The following is a 12,740-nucleotide window of genomic DNA, read 5'->3' on the forward strand; positions in this document are numbered from 1 at the left end:
AAGATTACCCTGACTTCAAGATCAGAACAAAACAAACAAAAAACCACTTTTAAACTGAAATTAATATCCATCTTGAGTAAGCAAAAAACCTTTAAAATATAAGCTATCCAAAGCCAGTAATGTATAAACAGAATAATACACTAAGAACAAGTGTGGTTATCTGAGAAATACATGCTCAATGAATGCTTAGAAATGAATAAAAATCAGACTTCAGACATGGGAGAGGGAGGGAGAAGCTGGCAAGTTCTCTCTCAGAGTAACACTTACCCAACTGCAAAAATAACCTTATCAATTCCTAAATTTTTACCAAAAGGAAAACAAGTCAGAAAGTATTCATTCTTTAATTTAAATACGGCTTTTCTTTGTAAGACACATTTCAGTTAGGTTATTTATGAAAAGTTTACTGATAAACTTTTTACAAGGACTGATGACAAAACGAGGAAGGGGGCTAAAGAGACTCTGTTATGATCTCTGAGAAGCTCTGGAAGATGTCTGTATCTGCTGCAAAAGACAAGTACAAAGAAACCAAAGGAAAATGACTCCAGGGAGGGGCTAGGCGATGGTGCAGCCGGCAGAATCCACATGTGTAAACATGAAGAAGCCACAGCGTCGAGGCCTGACCCTGCCAGCACGAGGGGTGCCTCGCGGGGCGGGTAGTGAGGCAGAGCTGTGTGCGGCTCTCTGTATTTCCCTTCCTCTCCTCTGTCACCCTATGAATTCAATAAAACAAAAACCACCCAGAGAACGATGGAGTCATCCTGCAGACACAGCGCCCCGGAGACAATCCTGACGGCAAAACAAACAAAAAACCTACAAAACCTTTAAAATGTATGTTTAAACTACTAGAGCTTTCTTCTTTCAACATTTTAAAATATGTGTGATATAGGTAGACCAGCAAAATAAAGAGAATTATGTCAAGCAATTAATTTGGAGACTGGACACTATATAGCCAGTTACTTCTTATAGTAAAGAGAAGACATCGAGTGACAGATCTCATCTTCAAACAGTAGTATTCTGGTAACTTAAGTAACTCATTCTCATTTTTTAATTCTTTCCAAGTTTAAATAAGGAACACTCACATCATCTGCAATGCCAAACATTTTAGATGTCAAATACTTGAGTATGACAGTTCCAAATAACCAAAAACCTCCTTGGATGACCTACGAAATAAAAAGATAACAGAACAAAAATTGATGCTTCATATAGCCGTTCCTTAGACAAAATATCAGAAGAAAAGCAGATGCTTTAATTACACACGAAACAGATATCGCCATGTCCGTGAGAAAATTATTTAAAAATGCACCATAAAGAACGATTCCAAAATCAAGGAACTAGTGCTACAACTAAAGTCTCATACATACACTTCCATTGTAAAACAGATCTTATAAATTTACACAGCAATCACAGATTTCTCTTCTTTAAAGTTTCTTAAATATGCACTGCTATTTAGAAAGAAAAAAAAGTAATAAAATAAATAAAATTGGAATTCCTTAACTACCTATCCAATATCAATGTCAGCCTGCTTCATAAAAAGGGCTATTTGGCACATTAAAACGGAACCCTAATCTGCTATAAAACTGTTAAGGTTCCTTGCACTACATACATCATGTGCTTAAGAGTCAAACATAAAACCAGTGAAATATTTTAGAGAAGAAAAAGTTTGTGCAATCAAATAGATGGATCCTTACCCATAGACTAAGTTCAGACACATGTAATTTCAGGAAATGTGGCTTCATTGCTAGTACACCCTTGCACAGAGAAAATGACATAGCATAGAGTTAAATACAGACAGATCTCAATTCAAGTGCCAAAAATACATATATGTGATAAGGCTTGAGAATCTAAAATTCAGGACACTATCCATGTTAAACAGTGTAGGATCATAGGCACACTGACCTCAGGACTTAGCTGTCTTTTATATAAGGAGTCATACTTTGGTTAAAGTGGAAAACAGATCACCATATTTACCTTTCCACAGCTGACTTACCCAGGAACCAAGAGGAATAGAATAACTTCAGAATGTTCAGAAATAATCTTAAACAGATAACAATACTTTAACATAAATATTGTTGACTGAGAATGAACTAGAAATGAACTATGAATGGTAACTAAATGCTTCTCTATCAAAGACTAAGTTTTTCCAGCTTCTCAATTAAGACTCAAAAGTCAGCCTATAATAAATGTATTCTACTTCAAATTTGGCAAAATAAATTAAGCAAAGGTTAGATATCAAGACATACAGAAATAAATCCGAATGACATATTTACAGAATTTTCTGAATGTCTGAAAAGATGAAATATGCTAAGAATCATGTTTCAAAGTGATAAGGATAATACAGAAAATGTAAACCAAGTTGTGCTCAGTTAAGATGCATAAGCTTATTATCAAAACTGCACTTAACCCCTGTTTAAACATGCCAAGCACCTCACAAAAACCTGACACACTGTAAGGGTTCCACTGAACTAGAGAGAAACTTCCTGCTAAATGAACTTCAACTAGCTTGTACTGGTGTGTGATCATGAATTCAGTACTTCCCCTGGGAAGGAGGAAAAACATGAATCATTGCTCTAACTTGAATAATAGCAGGATTTGGCATTGTAGACATGTGAAATGCAAAATTAAGTGCATTATCCTTCTTCCTAATTACAAACAGAAGTCACTGTAAGAACTATCCCAATTTGTTAAAGGGTTATAGAAATTAAGAAAGCCAAAGTGATGCGGCGCCTTAAACACCACTGAAGCAGAATATGTTTCAATCAAGACAGAGCAAAAGGGCTTTGTCCTTAGACAATCAGCCTATAGTACATGCACTTAAAATTTGCTTCTTCCCACCCGAACACCTATTCCTTACCTTTGGGTTCCTGTTTATTGAACAGTTTGTTCAGCTTTATATCTTACCGCCTAATGGGGAGCTCATTAGCCAGTTACAGATGCTACCATGAGGCCACCCTGACTTCCCTGGGCAGACATCCTTACCTATGTGTCCTGGACCTCTCCTTCCCAGAGCCTTGCCCCACGAGGAAAAGATAAAAACAGGCTGGGGTTGTGGATCCAGCTGTCAATGCCCATGTCCAGCAGAGAAGCAATTATAGAAGCCAGAACTCCCACCTTCTGCACCCCATTAAGAATTCTGGTCCATACTCCCAGAGGGATAAAGAATAGGGAAGCTTCCAATGGAGGGAATAGGACAGGAAACTCTGGTGGTGGGAACTGTGTGGAATAATGCCCCTGTTATCTTACAATCTTGTTAATCATTATTAAATCACTAATAAAAAATTTTTAAAAAATGTTTATAAATCATTGTGGTAATTAAACCCTGTTGATTAAGAAAAAGGCATAATTACCTTTAAAACTTTCAGCAAGATTTATATTCAGAACGTAGTCATCCTGTCCCACGTGGCAAGAGGGAGCTGGATGGATTCTAACTGTTCGTTTTATTCTGTACAACAGTTCCCCAAGCTCTAAATATGTTCCTGGTAGTAAGACTTAGGAAAAATACATTTGAATCACCACCTGATTTAAACTATCTAAAGATTTCAAATAAACAAAGCCATGGTCACAGAGGAACAAAGAGGGGAGGCTGCCATGAGGAATCAGGGAGAAGAAGATGGGAGTCATAGAATAGACCAGGAATAAGACAAAAACTGAAAAAAGGAGAGGGGGAGAGAGCCAAAGTAGGAGATACAGAAATCTTTTTAAAATAAGTAACAGGAGCCAAATGGTGGCACACAGGTTAGGAACAAAAACCAGAGCTCAAGTCACTCGTCACCCAGGTGGGGGAAGCTTCACAAGTGGTGAAACAGGGCTGCGGGTGTCTTTCTCTCTCCTTTTCTATCCTCCCTTCCCCTCTCAACTTCTCTCTGACTTAACAAAAATTTCAAAAAAAAACTCTAAAAACAGTACTGGGGTTTGGAGAGCTCAATGGGTGGGGTAACTGCACAGCCAACACGTGACCCAGATTTGAGACCTGACACCTCATGGGAGTTGCTATAGCAATAGAGAAAGGCTCAGTGCTGTGGTGGCACTCTCTCTCTCTCTCCCTCTGTCTCACATCTAAGTGAAAAGGTGGGATGAAGTAGTGAAATCACACAAGTGCAACACCTCATGCCACCACTATGCCCTAAAAAATAATTATATGTACATATTCATGGAAGCCAACTGTAGGTGGCAAAAAAGGTGATGGGGGGAAGCTGAATGGGAGTTGTGAGATAAGTAAGGTGTCACATTTTACATAATCGGTGTTTATGGTGTTTCTTTCCTGCCTTGGAATTGAATACTTAAACACACTAATACACTGAGATAGTTCTTGTGGAAGTTCATGAATACCAAGTCAGTGATAAATTATATAAACCATTATTTTCAAAGACAGCAAGGATACTTAGCCAGAGAATTATCCAAGAGGAAGTATAGTAAGAAAAACTTACCCAAATAATTACCAAAGAGGATGCATAATAAGAAGTCAGTAACATTGAGTTTCCAAACATCAATACAAAACAAAGTGCAAGGGAAATCTGGAAACATCCAAGAGAAATATAATGAATGCACACAAAACCAAAGCACATTGGTTTCCATTATGAAAACTGCACATGGCCATGACAGAACTGAAGAGTAATGAAAAGGGAATCTATATACATAGCAGTATACTCTCTATCCTGCACTTCTTCTGTAGTTCTTACCACCTGATATGCTGCTGAACTCATCCACGTCCTGTATTTATTACTGATCTGCTACTTTCTTTCCCCCAGTAGAGTCAGACGGCTTGAATGCTGGGGTCCTTGTGGTCCTGTCCACTGCAGCCCCACAGATGGTGGATAGTCCATGCTCAGGAAGTGAACATTCCACTTCAGCATGACAGGTGGCTTGTGGGTAATACTAACACACTGATCTATCTCTTGTAAATTCTCTCTTTAACTAATGTCACAAGTCAGGAATAGCCCAAATCATGTAATAGTGACCCCGATTAGAAAATTCTGGGTGACCTATTTAATGTGAATTATATTATAGATTCTGAATAACACTTGGGTAAATATTGAAATTAAGACAACTAGTTCTAACCAAAATTAACCCGATACTAATCAGGATTTTTTTTTTTAAGTCAGTGAAGAGGAAAACAAAACAGCCATTACCATGTGTATATAAATGATCTTTCGTAATTTGCATATGTCAATGTATCCCACCACATACACAGCAAATAATGATGCAATCTGAAATTTAAAAAGATAAATATAAAAATGATGGATGTAATAAACAACTAAGAAAATAATGTCCTTCATGCTCTTGTAAACTAACTCTATGCTAAAAGAATGCTCTTCATTTTCTCTGCCCAGCTCCCTCTATTAACCTGTGAATTATCTACTTAGCAAATTATCTGAAACAACATCTAATGTCAGGTGGACCTTACTGCCAACAAGTACACCTGAAACATGTTGGCTCAGTGAAAACATAATTACAGGGCACAACAGGATATAATCAGACAAGGTACTCTGAACTGAAAAACAACTCAGTACACGTGTGCAGAAGTGTACTAAGTGCTGACTGTTGGCTCCTTGTCTTTTAGCCACTAAGATGCTGCTGGGCATTGCACCTGTGGTTTGCATCCACTTTCAGTGGACTCTTTTTTTTTTTTTCCTTTTTTCTAGGTAGACAGATGGTGAAAGGCAGAGAGGGAGAGTGAGAGGGAGGAGGGAGAAAGAGGGAGAGAAGAAGACATTGCAGGACTGCACTTGACACTTCCCTGTTGTAAAATACACCCCTATGCTAGTCAGGGGTTCGAACCCAGGCCCTGCACCTGGCAGAGTGAGTTATCTGTCAGCCTGCTGGTCAATTTTCAAGTGTTTCTCCATCAATGTTCTTTGTCATAGAGCTCTCAAACGTTACAATCAAACGCAGAACTTCCACCACAGTGGTATTTTTACCTTTCTTCATAATGTAAGAAATGTTTAGAATGTAAGCACGTTACCTGCGTGAGGAGTACAAACTGCGCAAACTGCCACGGGAGCATGAAAAACACGTTGGAAATGCAGAGTGCAATCAAGCTTCCCCTGTAAAGTTTTGTAGCCCTTGAGAAATAAAATAAATATCAGAAAGTTTAACCACAACCAAAGGAGGTCTCGAAACTTTACATCAGGCTCAACCTGACGCTGTTGACTGGCTACGGAAGAAGGGCAAACGCTAGAAGAAGAAGAACCACAACCAAACTACTACAAATTAGAATCTATGAAAATGGCTTGGCTCTAACATAAACCAGACAGAGAATGAACCAAGGAGTTAGAAGGCCCATCTCAGGAGGACTTCCCGAGGTGGGGCTACAGAGCAGCAGCAGCTATTCCGTTCCTTTCCTTTCCCCTCCCCTCCCCTGCCCTCCCCTCCCCGATCGACTAGGAATACCAAAGGAGGACACCTAGGACTGCAACAAGACAGGACTGGAACGACTTCAGGAACCCACCAAATCACTGGTTCCAGATGCCAGCATGATGCCAGCCAGGTTTCCCTGGACAGACAACCACACCAGTGTGTCCTGGAGCTCCACTTCCCCAGAGCCCTGTCCCACTAGGGAAAGAGAGAGACAGACTGGGAGTATGGATCCACCTGTCAACGCCCATGTTCAGCAAGGAAGCAATTACAGAAGCCAGACCTTCCACCTTCTGCATCCCACAATGACCTTGGGTCCATACTCCCAGAGGGATAAAGAATAGGAAAGCTATCAGGGGAGGGGATGGGATACGGAATTCTGGTGGTGGGAACTGTGTGGAGTTGTGCCCCTCTTATCCTATGGTTTTTGTTGGTGTTTCCTTTTTATAAATAAAGAAGGCCCTTCTCCACGGGCCAGGCAGTGCTATACCTGGTTGCACACACGTCACTCAGCTCGACACCAGGGATCAGCCCCACCTGCAGGGGGAAGCTTCACAAGAGGTGATGCAGGGCTGCCCGTGTCTCTCTTTCTCTCTCTATCTCCCCTTCCTCTCTCAATTTCTCTGTCCTAAATAAATAAAATATACCTCCTGACACTCAATGACAATTTTCTATAGAAATAAAATAGCCATTATCATCAAGAGTGAGGAGATGAGTGGGTGGGTGAGTAAAGGCACCGGATTTTATCTAACTTTACTTTGAAGACTTCACAATGAAACAAGTTTAATGTTGTCCAATATATTCAGCAGTTGGAAAGATGATATTTATTTTTTTAAAAATAGTAAAAGTTGCATATTCAAAGTGCTAAGTATTACGCAGACAGGTCCAAAATTCAGAATCAGGATAAGCATCTGAGGAAGACTGTGTGGGAGTTGTAGAATAAAAGGTGGGTCCTAGTACATCATGGCAGGAAAGGCCTTGAGCTGGTGATAGGAGTGGTATGCTGACATTTATCACGGGGATGTAAGAAACCGTGCTCATGTTTCAATGACTATTCTGTCAACCATCATTTCCCCCCCCCAAAAAAAAATGATTTCAAAAGAATTTTTTAAAAGTTGTGTCCTTACTGAGGGTTGTATTGTTATATGGAAAACTCGGAAATGTTGTGCATGTACCAACTATTGTATTTACTGTCAAATGTAATGCATTAATTCCCCAATAAAGAAATTTTAAAACAAAATTAGGTCCTACACACATAGGACATAGAAGAGAACATGAGACCATGGCAGGCAGTCTCCTCTGGGGTCACTCTTAGAAGCTTCACTCTAGTCCCAACATCGGAATTTGGAGGATCTCATGGGAGAGAGCGAAGAAACTTACACTCATGGCACTAATAGGAAGTACTTTTTCCCTAAGTCCCACATGAAGCTTCCAGATACCTACCAGCACCTTTATAAGGTGGAGTCTGCATCTTACATAGTGAGATTACATGGTGTATACTGTGGGCTAAGAGTAAAGCATCCTCTTTAAATGAGCCTGCCTAGAGCAGCCAGAGTCACTGGAGAGACCTTTATTCACACACCTAGTATCCTTCCTATGGGGGACATGCCTCTCTAGGCTTCTAAATCAGTCCTGTCAATCATGCCTTGAATCAAGTATTTGCAAAACCCAGGCAACCAGTTAACAAGTCACAAAATAAAAACAAACAGTATTTTAATGGAGCAAAGTAAAACAAAATGTGATTGTATATTACAAGAGTTCTAGTTCTATTCCAAGAGACTTCTCTTTGGCTATCTGCTTGTATACATACATGGATCACAACATAAAGAGTTTCTTACTACTAATAGGCAGTAATCAAAGAGTTAGAACACCACTGTCAGGGTCAGGTAGTGGGACATCTGGTTGGTTGAGCCTCATGTTAGCATGTATAAGAACCCAGGTTCAAAACCCATCCCCAACTGCAAGGAAGAAGCCTCACAGTGGTGGATTAGGGCTGCAGGTGTCTCTCTCCCTCTCTATCTTCCCCCCTCCTCTCAATTTCTATATGACAAATAAGTATTAAAAAAAAAATTACTGTCTAATGCAAATAATTTTCTATTTCTGAATACCGAACATGATTTTATTTTATGAATACTGCGAGACAATAAAGATGACTAAGTATAGTTTAATATGCTACAGAATGCACTGTATGGAAAGAAAAACAAACGAGCTGACTTAGAAGATCTGAAAGGGAAACTAAAAGCAGGACCTGATCAAATTGTAAGTAGGGCACCAAAGTAAAAACCCAGTGGTGAGGGGTAGACATGTAGCTTCCTGGGCCAGTGGGGGGTGGGAGTGGGCGGGAGGGATGGGTCACAGTCCTTTGGTGGTGGGAATGGTGTTTATGTACACTCCTAGCAAAATGTAGACATATAAATCAGTAGTTAATTAATATGAGAGGGGGAAATCAATTGTATGTCTCAAAGTTTCTCAAAACACAAACTGAATCTTTTTAGTATATAAGCTATGTATTTGATATACGGACTCTCTCAAAAGCCTAGACCAAGTAGATTAGAAGCTTCCAATAGCACAGCTATATACAAGATACTGGGTACTGTACAGCAAACCATAACAAAGGGACTTTTCAAAGTTAACCCAATTAACAAATAATGTGATGATAATATTAACTATTGATTGTCTTTTTGAACCCTAAGACAGCAGGAACCTCACATCTTCACTATAGAGCCCCTACTTCCCCCAGTCCTGGAACCCTTGGATAGGGCCCACTTTCCCGTATACATCTCCCAATCCAAACCAAATAATATTGCATCCGCCGATCACAACCTAACCAAAGCAACGATTGCCATCTCAACATGCTTCACCTCAGACTGTATCCAGAGACTTCACGTGTGGAATGACAACCCTTCAGCTTCATTACTCGGGTGAGACCTTTCCTTTAATAGTACACTCTAATTTCATCTCAGGTAGTTCACTTTCTAACAAAGTCCCATAACCTAGATATACACCAGTTTCTGTGAGAGAGAGCTTATGTGCACACGTATCCATAAACTACTGCAAAATATATACCTGAAAGCAGGATTACACTAGAGTTTGCAGTGAGTACCTCCCTAACACTTCCTCTCCACTATTCCAAGCTTGGGATCCATGATTGCTCAACAAATTGTTTGGCTTCATATGTTAACTCTCTTTTCAATCACCAGGTTCCAGATGCCACCAGGATGCTGGCTAGGCTTCCCTGGATTGAAGACCCCACCAATGTGTCCTGGAGTTCAGCTTCCCCAGAGCCCCACCCTACTAGGGAAAGAGAGAGGCAGACTGGGAGTATGGACCGACCAGTCAACGCCCATGTTCAGCGGGGAAGCAATTACAGAAGCCAGACCTTCTACCTTCTGCAGCCCACAATGACCCTGGGTCCATGCTCCCAGAGGGCTAGAGAATGGGAAAGCTACCATGGGAGGGAGTGGGTTATGGGGATTGGGTGGTGGGAATTGTGTGGAGTTGTACCCCTCCTACCTTATGCTTTTGTTCACTAATCCTTTCTTAAATAAAAAATTAAAAAAAAAAAAAAAAAAAACGAAACGAATAGGGAAAACAAAGGGAAATGCCAATTGTCAATGGCATGATCACTATATCACTGAACAAAGATATCAGGAACGGGAAGCATCAGTATTAGCAAAAATGATTAAGCAATAGTTATGAATGTATTGGGTATTATTCAGTGTATTAGTCAGTGTATTATTCAGTGTGTGTATTATTACACACAACTGAATTTCTAAATATAACTAAGTCAATATGAACAAAACTAACTTGAAGTAAAATTTCTCCACCGTTATTTATAAGTGATTCACAGTATTAATGAAGTTTTTTTTTTCAAACTCCTAAGAATTTGTCCCCAGCATCTACAATCTACCCTCAAGATTGCTCAGTTTTTTTTGCTTATCCAGTAGGATAACGAGATGCCAAAGGAAAATGGTTGCTCTGTCAGAAGAGACCAAGTTCAGTCTCTAAGGATAAAATATCAGAAGTTTTGGATGACCAACAAAAAGGAAGACGTCATTCAAAAATAACAAGAAGTCTGCCAGGACTTCAAATAAGCAAAAACTGTAAGTGTGAACAAAGCAGCTGCCACCTTCCCAAGCACCAGTCACACCTCGCACAGCAGCAGTGACCTGGGGCAACAAGGGAGCCACATGAACAAAGAGGAGAGAGGAGACCTGCAGAGCATGATGAAGAAGAGGACGGAGATGATATGAAGGCTCCAGCAGCTCTAGTTTAGGTGGCCAGCAATACCAGAAGGAAAATGTCGACTGGGGAGAAAATAGGGTAAAAGGGAAAAGGGAAAATGGGGGGGGGGGGTGAAAAGAGGGCGGGGGAGCTAGCATAATGGTTATGCAAAGAAACGCTCATGTCTGGGGCTCTAAAGTCCTAGGTTCAATCCCCCTGTACCACCATAAGCCAGAGCTGAGCAGTGCTCTGGTCCTGCACTCACTCACTCGCTCGCTCGCTCTCTCTCCCTCAAAAATAAAATAAATTAAATATTTTTAAAAAAAGTGAAAAAGAGAGGGAAGAAAGGTAAATGGGATGGAAGAAGGGAAGGAGGAAAGGAAGAGAAAAAGAAAAAAGCCTAAAGAAATGACAGTCCCCTAAAACTCATCTGCAACAATCAAAGTAAAGACAGGAATAAAAATAAGAAGAAGAAAAAGATGGATGAGTTTGAAAAGACAATGATTAGGACAGCAAAGAAAAAAGAAAGAAACAGACAAAGTATGATCCGTGAGGCAGTTCAGTGGGTAGAGTGCGCTCTGCCAACCTGAAGCCTCAGATTGTCTCTGCAGCACGACATATGGACAAAAGAGTGATTTCCATGTCCTATTAAAAAAGTAATTAATCAGGGAGCTAGCTGGGCAGTAGCACAGCAGGTTAAGCGTACATGATGCAAAGTAGAAACACAGCCCCCCAAAATGTCTACAGCCTGACATACAAGAACTGTCTGAATGACACCTAACAAGCAAAGGGCCTAGTGGGGGTTGTATTGTTATGTGGAAAACCGAGAAATGCTATGCATGCACAAACTATTGTATTTACTGTTAATGTAAAACATTAATCCCCCAATAGAGAAATAAAAAAAGAAAAGGTAGCAGCAGCAAATGCTGGAGAGGGTGTGGGGTCAAAGGAACCCTCCTGCACTGCTGGTGGGAATATCAATGGGTCTAAGCCCTGTGGAGAGCAGTCTGGAGAACTCTCAGAAGACTAGAAGTGGACCTACCCTATGGCCCTGCAATTCCTCTCCTGGGGATAGATTCAAACACACCCATCCAAAAAAGATCTGTATGTTCACAGCAGCACAATTTGTAATAGCCAAAACCTGGAAGCAATTCCTCCTGCATCCAGGTCTCAGTAACCAACAGAAAACAGAAGCTCCTTGAAGAGTGCAGCAGTGCTTCAGTGGTCTGTCTCTGTCTCAGGCTCTCGTAATCTGTGAGTGAGTAAGGCAGGGAGGTGGCTCTACAGTACAGTACATGCCTGAGATCCTAACTGCAGGCTCCAGTACTGCAAAAATCCAATCAAATCAAATCAAATCAAAATGCTTTGATGAGTTCAAACAGGCGACAGCATCATCGGAGCTCAGCGTTTTTATATGCAGGCTCATTAAGGAATTCAGTTAAGAAATTACAGTTTAAGATATCTTATGCAAAGCAAGCACTAAAAACAAACAATCAGCAAGTTACCTGAGAATGTGAGTCACAAGCAACATCTGAAGTACAAGAAAGGGGTACGAGAAGCTTTCTCTGAGAGGCGGTGTCCACATTACACGAGTACACTACAGAGAAATGCAAAGCAGACGGTGTACTTGTTAACATTGCTAAGTTTGACGTTTGAAGGAAAGCCCTATTTACAGATCGAAAGAGAAGCTCTGTCCCCCACATCATTTCAACAGTGTGCTGTAAAGCAAACTCCAGCTTTCCTTCCAGCAGCGTATCTGTGAAGTGGAAAACTATTGAAGGGAAAACACAATGGGCAAAAGATCTTGCTAAGTATGAATATCACGCATCATCATCAACAGAGTGCCCAGTAAACTTCAACTAGCGCCTAAAAAGAAGGGAAGGTACCAGCAAGATAAAGAAAGAAAGAAAAGAAAGATGTTAAAGGGGGGTTAATTCAAATAACAAAAATCCTACAATAGTCAGGGGCTGGGTGGTGGCACACCTGGTTGAGTGCAGATGTTACAGCGCACAAGGACTGGGTTGAAGCCCCCCAGTCCCCACTTGCAGAGTGGAAGCTTCACAAACAGGGAAGCTTACCGCAGGTGTCTCTCTTTCGCTTTCTCTAGCTCCCCTTCCACTCTCAATGTCCCCTTGCCCTAGCAAACAAAATAAATAACTATGTCT

At 40.7% G+C, this 12,740-nt stretch overlaps 1 protein-coding gene across 1 annotated transcript in view; it reads right to left on the reverse strand.

Annotated features, from left to right (window-relative positions):
• DPY19L1 (dpy-19 like C-mannosyltransferase 1) overlaps positions 1-12,740 on the reverse strand; it is a 75,468-nt gene that overhangs the window by 24,686 nt on the left and 38,042 nt on the right. The window contains exons 8-13 of the mRNA XM_060195833.1: positions 12,081-12,172; positions 5,960-6,059; positions 5,127-5,204; positions 4,425-4,511; positions 1,689-1,748; positions 1,080-1,160 (exon numbers count right to left, since the gene is read on the reverse strand). Coding sequence (XP_060051816.1) covers positions 1,080-1,160; positions 1,689-1,748; positions 4,425-4,511; positions 5,127-5,204; positions 5,960-6,059; positions 12,081-12,172 — 498 coding nt within the window. The remainder of the gene's footprint in view (positions 1-1,079; positions 1,161-1,688; positions 1,749-4,424; positions 4,512-5,126; positions 5,205-5,959; positions 6,060-12,080; positions 12,173-12,740) is intronic.

The sequence above is a fragment of the Erinaceus europaeus genome, chromosome 8, assembly GCF_950295315.1.
Source record: "Erinaceus europaeus chromosome 8, mEriEur2.1, whole genome shotgun sequence".
Classification (NCBI taxonomy): domain Eukaryota; kingdom Metazoa; phylum Chordata; class Mammalia; order Eulipotyphla; family Erinaceidae; genus Erinaceus; species Erinaceus europaeus.